At 40.0% G+C, this 15,921-nt stretch overlaps 1 protein-coding gene across 4 annotated transcripts in view; it reads left to right on the top strand.

Moving 5' to 3' along the window:
• EPC1 (enhancer of polycomb homolog 1) overlaps window positions 1-15,921 on the top strand; it is an 84,482-nt gene that overhangs the window by 46,003 nt on the left and 22,558 nt on the right. For all 4 annotated transcript variants that reach the window (XM_059729136.1, XM_059729134.1, XM_059729135.1 and 1 more), the window contains exons 2-5: window positions 9,792-9,951; window positions 14,896-15,041; window positions 15,125-15,331; window positions 15,659-15,807. In XM_059729136.1, coding sequence (XP_059585119.1) covers window positions 9,852-9,951; window positions 14,896-15,041; window positions 15,125-15,331; window positions 15,659-15,807 — 602 coding nt within the window. In that variant the 5' untranslated portion in view covers window positions 9,792-9,851. The remainder of the gene's footprint in view (window positions 1-9,791; window positions 9,952-14,895; window positions 15,042-15,124; window positions 15,332-15,658; window positions 15,808-15,921) is intronic.

Genomic DNA, 15,921 nt, shown 5'->3' with positions numbered 1-15,921 from the left:
CTGATTCCATTCTAAGGCAAGGCCTTGTTTCAAAGGAAACTGATTTGATTAAGTTACAATTCTTATACTATATACAGAGCATATGTACTCTTATACTATATACAGAGCATATGTACCCTAATGCAGATAAACCCTAACTTTTGCTGAAATTATATACCTGTTCAACATTGAACTTTAACACTCCCTAAACAGAAAACCCACAAAGTTTTAAAGATGGTCTTTATTATCTCAATATTCCCAACTAGTCCCATACAAATACATTAATAGAGTATTAAGATTAAATGATTAAACATGAACAGTTAGGAAAGATGTACACACAGTAAGCATTCCAGTGTTCCTAATCTAGTATTTCAGGATACAATACTTCATACTAATGAAATTTCATGTATACCTGAACATATTTTTTGGCTTGGATATTGGGCCAGAGTTCTCCTTGCTAGAAATAAAGTCTGTGTGAAAAAGGTTCTCCATAGCTTCATGTTCTGAAAGGGGGAATTTTTCTTCCTTCCATTTAACTTTCTGACTCTGGGGATTGATTTTAGTTGTCCCTTGTTTCAGCTCTGCTAAGTTCTGTAATTGCAGTCTACATTCATACTTTTTCTTTCCTTCTCCTTTTCATCTGTTAAAGCTTGCCAAACAGAAGAAAATTCTAGAAAGCCAAGAAATATTTTCACAAAACAAGTAGATTTTTCTGTTCCTTTGGATGTCTTCCTATAGCTCAGACTGGTGGAGGGCAACAAGTTAGAGAAGTTAAATGAAGGAACTTCTAACTGCTGTCCCATCTACAACTATTAATAATTGGCACCATCACCTTGCAGTCTGCAAATTACATTTTCAGAGAGATGCGAGTATAATTAGATTACATTTTCACTTGGCAAATTCTGCCTAAGCCTAAGAAGCTATTTTAGGCCTGTGTGTGTAATAATTAAATCTCTGTGCTACAGTAATTACAGAAGAAAAACATTTTTAAGAGACAGCTCAAGGGAATGGCAAATCAGTTGATTAACAGCAGCGAGCTAATACAAGTGGAGAGCATGCTTATACCCCATATGTTGGGGGTAACACAGGACACAGCCTGGCTCCTTTGTACATTTTTTTTACTATGATACTCTGGGATCAGATCTTTTGCTGTCGTCTTGAACCATTTGAGAATTGTAGAGGAGCCAAAAGGTGCCCCTGAGGAGTCTGTCAATGTGACTGGCACTAAACATAAAGGACTTTTTACTTCCCCCTGTATTAGTTGCTTTAACTCGGGGGTCAAAAACTTTTTCTGATGTCAGGCTGGTACTGTAACGTGACTGTAGCTGCAAGCCACTAATCATCTGTTGCCAAACCAGCCATTGCTGCTCTGCGTGGAGGGAGGCTATGGAGCACCCCTCTGCATGGAGCAGGGAAAGAATGGCAACAGGAGATTGGCTGGCTATAATAAAAGCCGAAATTAATCTGATACTTGGATGTTAGCAGAGGTGCACCACTAATAGAACATGGGCCAGATCCAGTCTCTCTTTGCTGGCAAAATACAGTCCACAGGCTGTTGGTTGCCAACTGCTGTTCTAATTTGCATCAAACACTGAACCAGCTCCTAACAGCCCTGGAGATCAAAGGAGACTTGGTGCTTCTTTGGGTCATCTTAATGTTTAAGCACAGTTTACATGTTGAGGTTTTGGTTTTGTTTGTTTGTTTGTTTTTGTGGGAGGGATTCCCTGTGTAGGCAGTTTCACAACAGCCCCATTGTGCCTTGTATGGTGGGACCAAGCCATTCAGGATCAGACAGAATGGCAGGATCAAAGAAAGAGGGAAACTAATTTGGATTTCTGCCTACCCATCCTTTCTCTTCCTTCTTCTGTGTACAGTAACCCTCCGACAAACTAGTCAAAGTCCCTACTCCCCCTTCAGAAAAGGCATCAGGAGCTCAGTATCCAAAAGAGTGCTCTTCAGCCCCCACTATCTGAAATATCAGTGTGTGATACATATGGAAAGAGTTCCATTAGTGTCCCAGACTTTTCAGTAGTCAAGGCTCTGCAAAGTGGTGCATACAAGTGACAGGCTTAAGATTTTAATCATAGTACAGATTGGACAGTGTGGAGGATGGAGAGTGAATAAATGTGCTTTTGACTTGCCCTGATTACATGAGTTTCTCTTCTGTTGCAGTAATTTCTAAACTTTTGGGACCAGTGCATCACTGTCTACTCTAAATAAAATTTTCCATGATTGGCCTTGTATCCCACCAATGAACCATGGCTCACGAATTTCTGTTTTGTTGCTTTGGGGTTTTTCTTAAGATCATAAAGTCCCTGACATCTTTATATAGGAGCCAGCACCATGCTTACCCCATTATGTTGGGGCCTTTGGGGTTACTGCAGTATTAATAATTAAAGTAGGTAATTCTGCACAAACTTAATTTTGGTTTTATTTTACGTTATGTAGACTTGGTAAATTATAATTTGGAAATCCAACATAATTGAAGGAAAGAGGCAAATTCCTGGTATGAACATGAATAATTGAAAGGGGGAAAGAGTGTTTGCTGATCTGAGAGCTGATTTTTTCAAGAGTCTTACTACATTTTTTGCTTTTTGATCAGAGAGCACTATTACATATTATGGCAAGCTTTCAAAGAGCTGTATAAACACTAAGTGTTGCAATACCCTTGTAAAGCAGGGAAGTACTCTTTCTTACTCTTTCTGTTTTGGGGGAAACAGTTATACCATGTCAAAGGTCACACTGACACCCAAACAAGCTGTAAACAGAAGTTTTTTATATCTATAGTTAGTCATATGGGCTACCTTACTTAACTTAGATTTCTGATAAAAACCTTGGGACTTTAGCAGATCTGCTTCAGTATGTTTTTACAAAAAAGTATTGGAACAATAAACCACTTGGAAAATATTTCAAAACTACAAAATCTAACTGAATGTTTAATATGTATGCCAAGAGACTAGACCTGGAAAGATCTTTCTCAAAAAAGTGAAAAATTTCTCTCCCCTTCCCCTTACAGAAAATAGAATTAAAACTTTTAAAGAGGCCCATTCATTCATTTGTTCACAATTAGCAAGGTCATTTATGTCCCAGCTGCCTGCGGAGGGTTCGGGATTGACTGAGAGTGTGGTTGGGGGGTAGAAAGGTAAGAAAGGTTTATTGACTTAAAAACATGACTACGCATCGTATACTAAGACAGATAATGACAGACAATAATAATTCACATCAGCAACTTATCGGCAGTCCCCTCTGATGCCTGATGTACGACAAGTTTTTCTTCTACAAAGCTCAGCAAAGTCAGGCGTCCCTGATCAGCGCTGTCCAAGAGGTACCGGGAAGGACCCAGGTATTCAGTCCTTGGGCTCCTTGACATCCATGGGCCCACTGATCCAGGTCAACAGCTAAGTAGTAGTTCCTTTCACAGATCTTTCTTCTAAATGATTTCTGGGTGTGCCAACCAATTTATAACTTCTGAGCTATGCTGATAACTTACAGCCATTCATTCTTTTTACTTCAGCTGTCCTTAGACTGAGCAATAGCAGTACAAGCCTTGCATTCTTCTGATAAGTTTAGTTTTAACTATACCACAGGGCCTACCATCACTTCTATAAGGCTTTGCTAAATTTACTAGGCCTTGTACTACATACAAGACCTCACTACATCTTAGACTTTAATTAGGCTCTTAACAACAACATATAGCTTAATATCTGAACAAATGACAGAAAAACACTTGCTCTAATCTTCATAGAGCCTTCAGCAAGCACCTTTATCACACAGACATAATTTTCAGCTGTCACACTTTGACATTCAGAAATGACCAGCTAAAAGGCCATCACAGCCTTGGAGGTCAGTTGCCTATGTTAACTGGTCCTTTCAGTTTTTAATATGGACAGATGGTAAGAGACTGTGCAGGGGACCTTTAGTTCTGAAGTTGTCAATTGGATTGGCACAATCAGCTAGTCTTAAACCTGGTTTCTTTTTTTTCCCAGCCTGATGCCCAAGAGTATTGTGCACAATTAGTATCTGATGTCTACCAGTGTTTGTGTAGATTCAGCTGGCAAAGGACTTGAGTGCTTCAAAAATTACCTCTAGTTGTCCTACACACATTACAGGTTTCCCTTGCTTTAATGCTGTATATGTGTTCCTAGAAAACGGCTCATAACTCGAATTTGCATAAAGCAAGCCCACTTTACAGTGTAACAAATAGGGATACGTTCCAAGACTTCGACTGTACTGACCCCCAGGCCCATTTCTACCACTTTTACAAGACAATTTTGGTACTCGGCAACAGCGGACGGTATACACAAGCATGGGGAACTGTCATAATGGGGCTGGCAACTACAGAAACACATGTTGCAGACAATGAGCGAGGAGCACAGATCCATGCAGGAGACTATATATTCTGGTGCACGTCACTTCCACAACGAATGGCACAAAGCAGCTGACTGTGGACTTCAACCACACCAATCTCGTACGAATGAATTTACCTCTTATATAACAAATTTTTGGTATAGAAATGGTCATTGTGTAAGAGTGAATTTGCACATACAGAACCCGCATAAAGTGAGGGAAACTTGTACTTCCTAGTATTAGTCAGTACCCAGTAGCCAAAGTGGTTCTCAGTATTCAACTCCCCTCCCTCTTGCCTCTGTTTGATCACATTGGAGTCACTGTGGCCAGCTTGTTGTAAATTATGTATTCACAAGGAGTTTGTAATTTGAAATTTTGGAAGAAGTTAGCTGAAATTATTTACAGGGCTGCATCCTCTATTTCTGGCTCATGCTAATGAAATCCATTTTTTGAGCATCAGGGTTTACCTGTAATGCCCGTTTTGTGGAAGGGTTTATTAATATACATTCCCATTTAATTTTACATGTCTCTATATTTGCTTTTAGACGATACAAATAGTAGTAATTGTTTAGATTCATATCCTGTCCTGTCCAGAAAGGCTCAGAAAAGCTTGCAATAACAGACCAACAAACCATAAGATAAGAAATTAATAAGCTCCCCAGTTGACACTCTAAAACTTTAAAACTCCACCCCATCCTGTCTAATTTCTCCGATGCTTATTAAGCAGGAGAGTAAACCCTGCAGCTCATCCCAACTGAGAGTCCCAACCCCCCTCTTCACGTTTAGGAACAGAAGATTTGTCTGTCCAAAATCTAGTCTAAGGAAAAAGAGAGTAAATACCCAATGCCCTATAACATAAGTCATTAATCAGTAAAAGTAAATGTGTTCAGATTAAGAGCAGGGGTTGACAAAGAATGCTTCTCTGTTTTTCTTGTTACTATGGTTTTTCTTCAGATCCTTTTTTAAGCTTTTTGAGAAGATTTTGAGCCTTTGTTATAAAATTTGCATTTGTGTTTAAATACTGATTTCAATTTTGCATTCTCTTGTTGACTTGTAAGACAGGACTGTTGTGGGGGTGGGGCACAATAGGCTGGGGAGAGGTTGTATGGCTCCTGAGACTGCAACTCACGTGGCATCTGGCCTCTGGTTGCCTAGAAGTTGGACAGCCTTATTGCAAGACATGCCCTAAAACTGTATTTTTAGATACTTCCCCTTCCTCTGATAAGTGTTTCCAGTTGGTCAGTTTCAGTGTCAGATGGAGAAATGATACACATGCTCTTCATTGGCCAAACCAGGGGTGTCAAACTCATCTGGCCCTGCAGATTAGGTCCATGGAGCCTCCTCCCCCCAACCAGATCCAGGGCACATAACGCTCACTCTGGCTGACTTAGCGTGGCACCTACTCTGTTGTAGTCCAGTTATATTTCCATATATATAAAATTGTGTACTTGCATGCACTCTGTCAGCATGTGTATTGACCTAATTGGATGTAGAAGTAGGCCAACATAATTCACTTTTTCAAAGCTCACATTAATGACTGCATAGTATAATCTTATCTGGTTAGTGCAATATATATATTACAGATAATATACAATTTGTGATTTATGAAAGTAGAGTGACAGAAATTAGAAGTGTAGAAAATATTTAGCTAAGCATACTAATAGAGGTGCAGGGGACTGGTAGGAGAATCCAATGTCATTTCATAGACAGCCACATCAAGTCATCTTGCATAAACTGATTGAGCTCCATTTTTAAACCAGTTAGGTCTCTTATTCACTGCTCCTATTGGAAAGCTGTTAAAGAACCTCATTCTTCTGAGGTTAAAAACCTTCTGTTTCCAGCCTAAATCTATTCCTGGCTAGTATGTGCCATTGTTTTCTTATGCCAGCGCTGTTCTTTAATTTAAATAGCTGTTCTCCGTGTATGGTATCTGCTCTTCATAAATGTATCAAATGGGTTATCCTGTCCCCTCTTGGCTTGTGTTTTGTTAATGTAAATAAATCAAATACTTTGTTTGTTTCACTTTGTAAGATACAGGCTTTCCAATTCCTGATTATACTTGTCTGTCTTTGCACTTTTCCCAGTTCTAATCCAAGTAACTCTAGTCATATCAGTAAATTTCTGATCACTTATTTTAAAAAAATGCACATGCAGCTGACAGCAATGGCAGTTTTGCCTTAAATAATCAAACAAAAGTAGAGGAACAGTATTCACATTTTTAGATGCTTTCAGAAATTTGGCTCAAGTTGAAAAAGAGATGTGAATCTGAAATTAGTACAGCTTCTGTAGAAAAACATAGCACCAAACTAAGTCTTTTATAGCAGTCCATGAACAGTAGTATAATAATAAATAGGCATATAGAGATGTCCAGTCAAGAGAGAATAATAGGAACCTTTCCACAATCCCCATCATATGTTATATCAGTGGCACTACCCTAACCCAGGGTTCCCTGGACCAGAATGAATATTAAAATACTTGCTTAATGATCTCATACAACAGCTTTCTGAGAGGATATGATACAGAAGTCTCTCTGTTTGCTAGCAATGTAGATCCTACAGGTCAACCTAAAAAATCAGAGCTTCCTTTTAAATCTCTCATGTAATGTACTGCAATGCCCAGGAATATATCATTGTAAAGGCATTTGATTCTATGATTTATTTATTTTTTTTAGTCCAATTGGAAGCCTTAGAATATCGGTAAAAGTTAGGCCTTTCCATGCAGGAAAGAGCCAGTAGATAATTTGTATTCTGATATAATCACTTGACTGTTTGACAGTACTATATGAGAAGGAAGTCTAATGCTATCTTCAGCAACAGTTGGGACAAGATTCCAAAACTCTTCCTGCCAAATGTATGCATACGCATGCTTTTTACACAGGCACTTAACAGGATTGATAGAAGATTAATTCTAGGTTGTCAGCTTATTAAAAATAACACCAAACTTATGAAGCTCTCTCTCTACCGAAGTGGAAATATGTATTCATCTCTGTTACAAAGTACTAGAAAATCAAAACTGAATCCAATTAAAAAAATAACCTGTTACCTGATATTAGTGATACATGATATGGGTCTCAACTATGCTGACCTCTTCACAGATAGAACAATCTAAAATATAAAAATCTAAAATCCAACCCCCCCCAATATATTTTAGATTAATCTTTTATATAGATGTAGATATATAAAGGTCAAAGATCATAGACCAGTGGGGCCTAACTTTTTGGCATGTATGCCACAAGGTAAGCTCTGTGCTACCCCAAATGTCACTCAGCTCCCTTTCCCCTGCTTGATCTGCTCTGCTTTGTTTCCTGCCTTATCTGCCACTGTGTTCTCTGCTTCCTCCCCAATCTGATGCGTCTTGCACATAGACTGGCCATGCCTCTTGTACCCATGCTGTGGGGTGACTATTCCTATAGCAGGCCAGTTAACCCCGATTTTATTAAGCAGATAATTTGCTGTAAATCCCTGAAACAGAATTATCCCATTGGCGGTAGCTTTGTATTTTGTTATAAAGTAATCTAATGGCAGATTCTTATCAATACAGAATTAGCATGGTAGTTTTGATGCAGCATCTGCAGTATTAACAAGAACAGAAATACACTGGAAATTGAAGTTACAAAACAGCTTAGAGCAGGGGTGGACAATTATTTCAGCTGGAGGACTGCTTAATGAGTTCTAGTGAGCTGCGGAGGGCTGCAAGGGTAGCCCCACCCCTTGACAGGTGCCCCACCCCCTGGTTGCCATCTTGGGACCAAAAGTCCTGCCCCTAGCCCCTGACCTTTGCCACCAGAAGTCCCTTGCCCCCTGAAGTACTCATTTTGGGAGGGGGAATTGCCATCTTGGAACCAGAAAAAAAAATCATATACCAAAAATCAAACACCTATAACATTTTAATTTTATTATAAAAAATATTTTTGTCATGATTTGTATTTGCATAGCATATATAGAGATGATTGCATAATAATTAAAAAATAAAGTCTTACTTTTGTATACTGGGGGTGCAAAGGGGGGGTTGTGAGGGGGTGTGGCTGTGTGTGCGTGGCATAGGGTATGTCAGGGGGTATATATAGGGGGTTGTAGGATATGGGGACCTCCCCACTTCCTCTCACCACCACCCCGTGGCACATAGGTGCTGCCACCCAGCTACATGCAGCTCCAGCTAGTGCTGCACCTGGTGGCAAGGCTGGCCCATCTCTATCATGTGGAACTCCCCATGGCACATGTGCAGTTCCCAGCATTCATGTGCCACCAGGGGATGTTCTGCACGATGGAGCTGACTGCCTTCCCCAATCCCTGTTGTGCAGGTCCCAGGATTCTGCCGGGAAGCAAGAGGCGGTGCTGCCCTCCACTTCCAGCACAGTTCTGGGGCCTGGATGACAAGGGGTGGGTAAGGCAACGAGGTGTGTTGCGCTAGGCTTCCCCCAGTGGCGTGCAAGTGCCAGGAGCTGCACGTGCAGTACGCAGAGCCCCATGTCATAGAGATGGGCTGACCTGGCTGCACTCCTTGCTACCACATGCAGCGCTGGCTGGAGCCACGTGCTACCGGGCAGCAGCACCTGTGCGGGCCACAAGTGCCCGCTGCCTGCTGCTGCCAGTGGTATGGCCTGTGCGCTGTGGCGGGAAGGGGGGTCTCCACACCCTCCTGTCCTCACCCACACCCTGCCCACCCATGTACCATGTTCCCACCAGACCCACACTTGTCATTCCTGCCCAGCTGCAGCCCCCCCAGCCACTTCCCTACCTGTGGCCCAGAGTGAATGCTGCAGCAGGGAGATGAGGAGCCGCTGGACACAAGAGAAGCTAAGCAGTGGCAGCAGTGACCCCACCCAAAAGTTGCGTGGGAAGGGTGGGAGCAAGGTGTGTGGGCTGGGCAGGGTACAATTAGTTGGTGAACACCCATGGGCTGTATTTTGCCCACCCCTAGCTTAAAGAGACCCAGGAAAAAAGGAAGTGCAGTATCCTTTTGGGTATGGACAAAATTTGAAGTTAAACTGCAACTAGTTCACAAGCAGACACAGGGTTAAGATCATATAGTTGCTCAGAAGTCGCATTTGGACTTGGTTTGTTTGCTTCTTCTATCTAAAACTTGCTTACCTCTCTTGTCCCTTCTACTTAGCCTCAGGGCAGTGGTATGTTTCTTGAAAGCATTGTTGCTTCATGTCAGCCATAGGAAAGAAAAAGAAACTGCACTGCTGGCCACTTTAGCTGCACTAGGAAATTTCCTATGGTCTCTAATTCCACCTCCTGGAAAAGCTTGTTACTATGCTCAGAATACCTGCAAAATGGATGTTTAACTTCCTGTTCCTCATGTCTTTTGCTCTTAAGTATAAATCTGCAGAGAAATGTGATCTGTTTTTACTTGTTTAAAAAGTGAGCTTTGGGAGTAAAGTAATCTCCCCCCACCCTATGCCTTACTATGTACCTCTAAAAAGAGTATTTGTTTTCAATTTTTCAACCTCTTGTTTATAGGAACATCATCTCCAGAGGGCTATCTCAGCACAACAGGTATATGGAGAGAAGAGGGATAATATGGTTATACCAGTCCCAGAAGCAGAAAGTAATATTGCTTACTATGAATCTATATACCCCGGAGAATTTAAGATGCCAAAGCAGCTGATTCACATACAGCGTAAGTATAAAAATCGTATGTGCAAACCTGTCCCTAAAACTGTATTTAACTTAGGGTTAAAGGAATTTATTAAACAACTGTTGAGCTACCATTGAGATTTTCTTTTTGAGAACTAATGCATGTTTAGCATATTAAATGTTAACTTCTATATAAATGCCCTATTAAATTCTTAGTCACGATTCAACTTCTGTTAAAGTTGATTGGAGCATTATCTGAGAGGATCATTTGTTAGTGCTAACATGTAGCAATAGTACTTGTTAAAATGCTGACTCGCTCTAAAATTTGGCATCCAGTGAAATGTCTAGCTTTCATTAGCCAGAAGAGCCATGGCCATAAACCACCTTGCAAGTGGTGATATGTGGATGAAAAATGGGGGAATACTAAAGGTACCAGTCTGACTCGTCAGAGAAAAAGATGATGGCACAGTGGGCTGGGGGTTCAGATGAAAGTGAGAGAAATTATTGAATCTTTCCAAATGAATGGGATTTAGTTTCTCTTTTTGTAAGATGTTCCACCTAAAACAGGCAGAAAACAGAGTAGTTTTGCACTTTACAGACTAACTATGTCAGAATCTGTAAGGTGCAACTCCACCCTTCCTTCTGTCTTAACCAGTGGGTCACAAGGTTCACCTTCCCTGCAGAAGAATGCTCTGCACACGTAGTTCCGGCACTGGAAGCAGCAGAGTTCACGTGGTTTTTCACTTGGGGTCAGTTGCCTCATCTGGAAAGTGAAGATGGATTTAACCTATTCGTGAATATGGCTGCATTTGTTTTCATATTGAAGCTAATGCATCACTTAGAATGAAAATAAGTAAGAGTCCTTAGCTGTTTAGAAAACTATAACTGGTTTTTCTTGGAGTTGACCTCACCAAAATTGTTGCTTGGGGTAACATTTGAAAACGGCTAAATTCTGCTAATGCAGAATCCAGTTCTGTGCTTTAATTATCAGTGTCTTGTATATGGTGGCTTCATTTCATAGGCAACAAAAATGTGCTATAAATGTTGGGGTTGATTTTTATAAAATGTTTCTTGTGAGTTCCTGGTACCTTGGTGGCTGCTGTATTTTTATTTTTATTTTTTTTGTGAAACATGCCATAGAATATAATATGCACTTGTTCTTCATTCTCCCTTTCACAAAAAAAAAAAAAAAAGCAGACAAGAAAGGTGTTTTTAGAGTTATGGCTGCACAGAGCAGGGACAGAACCTAATTTTCAGCTGACATCCTCCCTTTCTTGGGTAACTGAAGGTGAAACCCTAGCTGCTGTTGAAAACTGGTTTCCATAGAAGAATCTATGATTTTGAAAAGAGCTAAAGAGCCTTCAGTGCTGTAAAATAGGGTAGAATCTGAGAGTACCTAGCAGGCAGCAATATTGTCCTAAAATGTTAACTTGATTTAGGGAACATCAAGATCATTAAAAAGGAGAGGCAATTATCAACACCTATAAAGTGAGCAGTTAGACATTAAGTCAATTGACTCCATCAGCTACCTGAATTATAAGGGCACTGCTGTTGTACTGGAGTAGTAATTAAAGCAGGGTGCTTTTGTCCTGGGCAGAAAATCAGCTTCTCTGCTTAATACACTAATGCCAGTATTTTTGAGGTGTGGGGGAAGAAAAGGGGGTGGTGGTGTATTTGAGAAAATACAGTGTATATCTCCATATGTCTCCTGATAGTAGAGATCAGCTGAAGTGTTTTGAACAGATAGCCCTGCCCTACCCTGCATTCGGACACATTTTGGAGATGCTTAGTAGATGATCCTCTACTCTTTTTGTTAGGTTAAGAACAGACAAATATACCCCTGAGAGGGGAGCTCCTGCTCCGAGCTGAGCAGCAGCTTTTATCTGTTAAGTTACCTGTTCACAAGCCTGTAGTGATTCAAGTGTAATAGAACCACTCCAGCTTTGCCCGTTTCATTCAGGTTCAAATTTAGGCAGTTTAGCTCATTTGACTCTAGAGCAGTGGTCCTCAACCTTTTTTAGGGATACATACCTTTTACATAACTTTTCTGAATTTGGCATCCTGGTTGAGAACCATTGGTTATTGCCTCAGCCTGCCTTAGTCTTTCTTAACTGGGGTGCTGTGGCTGCCATTTCAGCAGTGCCTGCACTGTGTCATCTTTTGAAAAGATCTTATGGCACCCTGATTTGAGAACCACTGAACTACGAGCTCATGTACTCGTAAAAAATTGAGTATAACAGCTGCTGTGTACAGGCAGACTTACGACACAAGTGGTTTTCAGGAACCAAGTCTTAAATGGAAACGTAACTTGGAACCAGTTTTCTCATAAGAAACAATGTTATAAATGGGGGATTGGTTCCTGAACCAAAGCCCGATACCCTGTTTTCTCCAAAAATACCCCAGAATTTTGTACTCGATCAATTTATAGATGAGTAATATAACTACATTAATGTGCTTATATTGTAAATAGCAATCATATTAATTTGGAAGGACTTCTTTGAGGTGACTTTGGACTTTTTGAAAGGCTCTTGGCTGGACTTTTTGAAGGGTTCTTGGCTAGAGTCATCTCAGGAGTCTTGGCTGCAGGTTCTTCTGGAGTCTTCTCTGCTTTCTTAAAGAAAAAGTGTCCAAGGAAGTTGGGACAAATGTTCTCCAGAGAGATGAGCGACGCAGTGAACTTGTTCGCTGGCATGGCGTTGCATCAGATCAAGCATTGTGAAGTTGAAACTGATGTTGTAAAGTTGAAACTGGGTGTCAACTTATAAATGTTGTAACTTGAAACGTTGTAAGTCGAGGACTGTCTGTACTCCCAAATAGCAGCCTCCCTCCACTTTTGAAGTCGCTCCAGGTGTACATTTGTCTGTGCCTTAAGCTGTTTCATCACCAGAGATCTAGGTTTCCATTCACCACTGAAAAACAAAGTAAAACTCGGATTTTCTCTTTTTAAGGAGAGAGCCCAGATTTTTTCTTTTAAAGGAGAAAAATGGTGGTGGGGGGAAATCGGGTTTCCCCTTGCAGGCTGGCAGAGTTGCAGCCTGCAAGGGGCTGGGGGGATAGCAGGAAGAAGGTGGTCAGGCAAGGTGCACATGGCCACCAGGCAGCCACGTGGAGACTTGTGCCACCACTGGGAGCCCTGCACTGCCATGCAGAGGTGCCTCTGCTTGCCCGACAGTAGCAGGGGTCTGCTGCTGCCATACATAAAAACAAAAACCTTCATTTACCAAGAAAAATGTGTAGAATGTGAAAAGGGTCTTGGCCTTTAGAAGCCTCAAGCTAATTTGTATTGCATACAGTTGTATGAATTAAGATTAATTATAAATTAATCTTGTCATGTGTGTTGCTAAGCAGGTGTTTGACATACAACCTTTCTTACATAACATAGGCTTTGATTGAGCCTTTAAGATTCCTGAGCATGCGATGACAGCCTGTGCTTGTTTTGACTGTTCTTTCTTTAGGCTTTCGCTCTGTGAAGTGCATCAGGGATTAAAAATAGACAAAGTAATAGATGTCCTGAAATGGTATGATGCTATTATCCTTAAACAGGTTCTCTTTCTCCTTTGGGAGCATGTTAAAAGCTGCTTATTAATTTAGTTTACGTATGAAATTGTTAAGGCTACTTAGCACTGTCAAAACATTTTTGATGTGGCCACTCTTTTTTAACAGTTTGTTACTTTACCTGAATTTTTCATTGGTTAATATAACTGTATACTTTGGGGTCATGTACAGAACTTGTATTTTTGTCACAGCCTACTTTTTATATGTGACAGGAAATAATAAAAATCATGAATATACGGTCAAAATAGTGAAATTAAAGTACCTTAATGCAAGGGAAAAGAGAGAGAAAAACTGGGCTCATTGAGTTTGTAGGTCTTCTAAAAGCTTGCTTATAACAAAACTGCAAGATAACGAAGTTTTAACTGAAAACATTTGATAAAACATGCATCAGAAATGATGCTAAGAGGAATGGAAAGCTTAAGAAATAAAGCAAGGAAATTATGGAAAGAATTACATAAGAAGTTCTGGTTTTCTCTTTTGTTGGTGATTTTATAACTGTGTGTGTGTATATCAGATTAAAGGATGATGGCAGAAACTACCTTTGTGCTTATAAAAAAAAAACAAAAAACAAAAAAACTTGGCAAAATCACCTTAAAAAGAAAGAAAAGCTGTTTTCAATTTTGTATTATAGCAGAAATGTCAATTCCTTGGCCTCCTGGGCCACATCTGGACCATAGGGCTCTTTGAGTGCTGGATCAGGACCCACGTCTGCCAGGAGGGCAAGCTATTCCTTGCCCCACTGCCATTAAAATGTGTCCCCAGTGCCCCCTCCAGGAGCTCAGCGGGCTGTATGTTTGACATCCCTGTACTAGAGGATTGCACAGTGTTGTTTCATAACATTTTGAAGTTTTTGTGTAAACATAAGCTAGTTTTCAAATATTGCATGTATCTTGAATTAGATGATTGCTAGAATTTACTGTTTTGCACCACTCACATTCTGTTCATCTAGTCTTTTTATTATAGCTTTTCTTGAAATACCTCCTAAATATTTGGAATTAAATCCTGGTTCCTTATAGCTGAAATTTCAGTTTTCTTAATAAAAGCAGATTTCACTTCTGGTTTGTTTGTTTTTTTTAATTTGTCTAGCCTCAGTATAAAACTATGCCAAGTAAACCAGATAAGTAATTCAACTGCTTACCATTTACTAAGTTTTAATTTCCATGATTGTTTTTACTGTCTATTTGCATTGTATCACCATACTTCTGTTAGTTGTCTTTATTAATATAATAATTCCAGTGCGTTTCAACTACAGATACTGTATTGTATTTAGGTTTGCTGTTAATCCAAGTAGAATAAGTGCAATGTCTAAATAAATCCTGTTGTCTTGCAACAGGAGCTAGACTTCTCCATTGGAGCAGGTCATTCCCAGACGCACCTGTTTCAGTGAAATTATTCCCATGATATACATGTTAACATGCATTGTATTGTTTAGCTTTTAGCTTGGATGCTGAGCAGCCAGATTATGACCTGGATTCAGAAGATGAGGTCTTCGTGAATAAGCTGAAGAAAAGAATGGACATATCTCCTTTGCAGTTTGAGGAGATGATAGACCGGCTAGAAAAAGGCAGTGGTCAGCAGGTAAAATACTATGTCAGATTAAAAATTGAAAAATTTACAAGACGTAATCAGCATGTGAAAGTGACAGATTGTTTTAAATTTAGCCAGTCAGCCTGCAAGAGGCCAAGCTGCTGCTGAAGGAAGACGATGAATTGATCAGAGAAGTGTACGAGTACTGGATTAAAAAGAGGAAAAACTGTCGAGGTCCCTCCCTTATCCCAGCAGTGAAACAAGAGAAACGAGATGGCTCCAGCACAAATGATCCTTACGTTGCTTTTAGAAGGCGAACAGAGAAGATGCAGACCCGAAAAGTAAGTAAAAAGGGCACATTCTTATTGTGTGAAGCAATATTTAAGTCTGTTTAAGTATGGATAGTCAAAGGGGGGAAAAAAACCAGTCTGCTATGGACACCAGCACTCACCTAAACTGTGTATAGTCAGACTCCAAAAGCTTGTATTCATGAGTGTTCCAGTCTTTTTTTGTAGTTATAAACTCTAGTAGTAATGAAGTGGTTACACATTTAAAAAGGGAGTTTTTGTAATTTTTCACACACTTAATGCTTGATTCAGGTTCTCACTTTCATGCATAATGTGCTTTCGATAGCAACTTTAAGTGAAATGAAAAAAATGTATTTACAGAATCGAAAGAATGATGAAGCATCTTACGAAAAAATGCTAAAGCTGCGTCGAGATCTGAGTCGTGCAGTAACTATCCTTGAAATGATAAAGAGAAGGGAGAAGAGCAAGAGAGAGTTACTGCATTTAACACTGGAAATTATGGAAAAGAGGTAAATCTTATCAATAAGTCATCATATGATCACTTCACAAAACTTTCATATTGAATGTTTTTAATGACCTATATCAAAATCCTTTATGAAGATTTACACACCTAAAACAAATAT

The sequence above is a fragment of the Alligator mississippiensis genome, chromosome 5, assembly GCF_030867095.1.
Source record: "Alligator mississippiensis isolate rAllMis1 chromosome 5, rAllMis1, whole genome shotgun sequence".
Lineage (NCBI taxonomy): Eukaryota > Metazoa > Chordata > Crocodylia > Alligatoridae > Alligator > Alligator mississippiensis.
The sequence above is the reverse complement of the archived record's forward strand: the minus strand, read 5'-3'. Positions and strand labels throughout refer to the sequence as shown.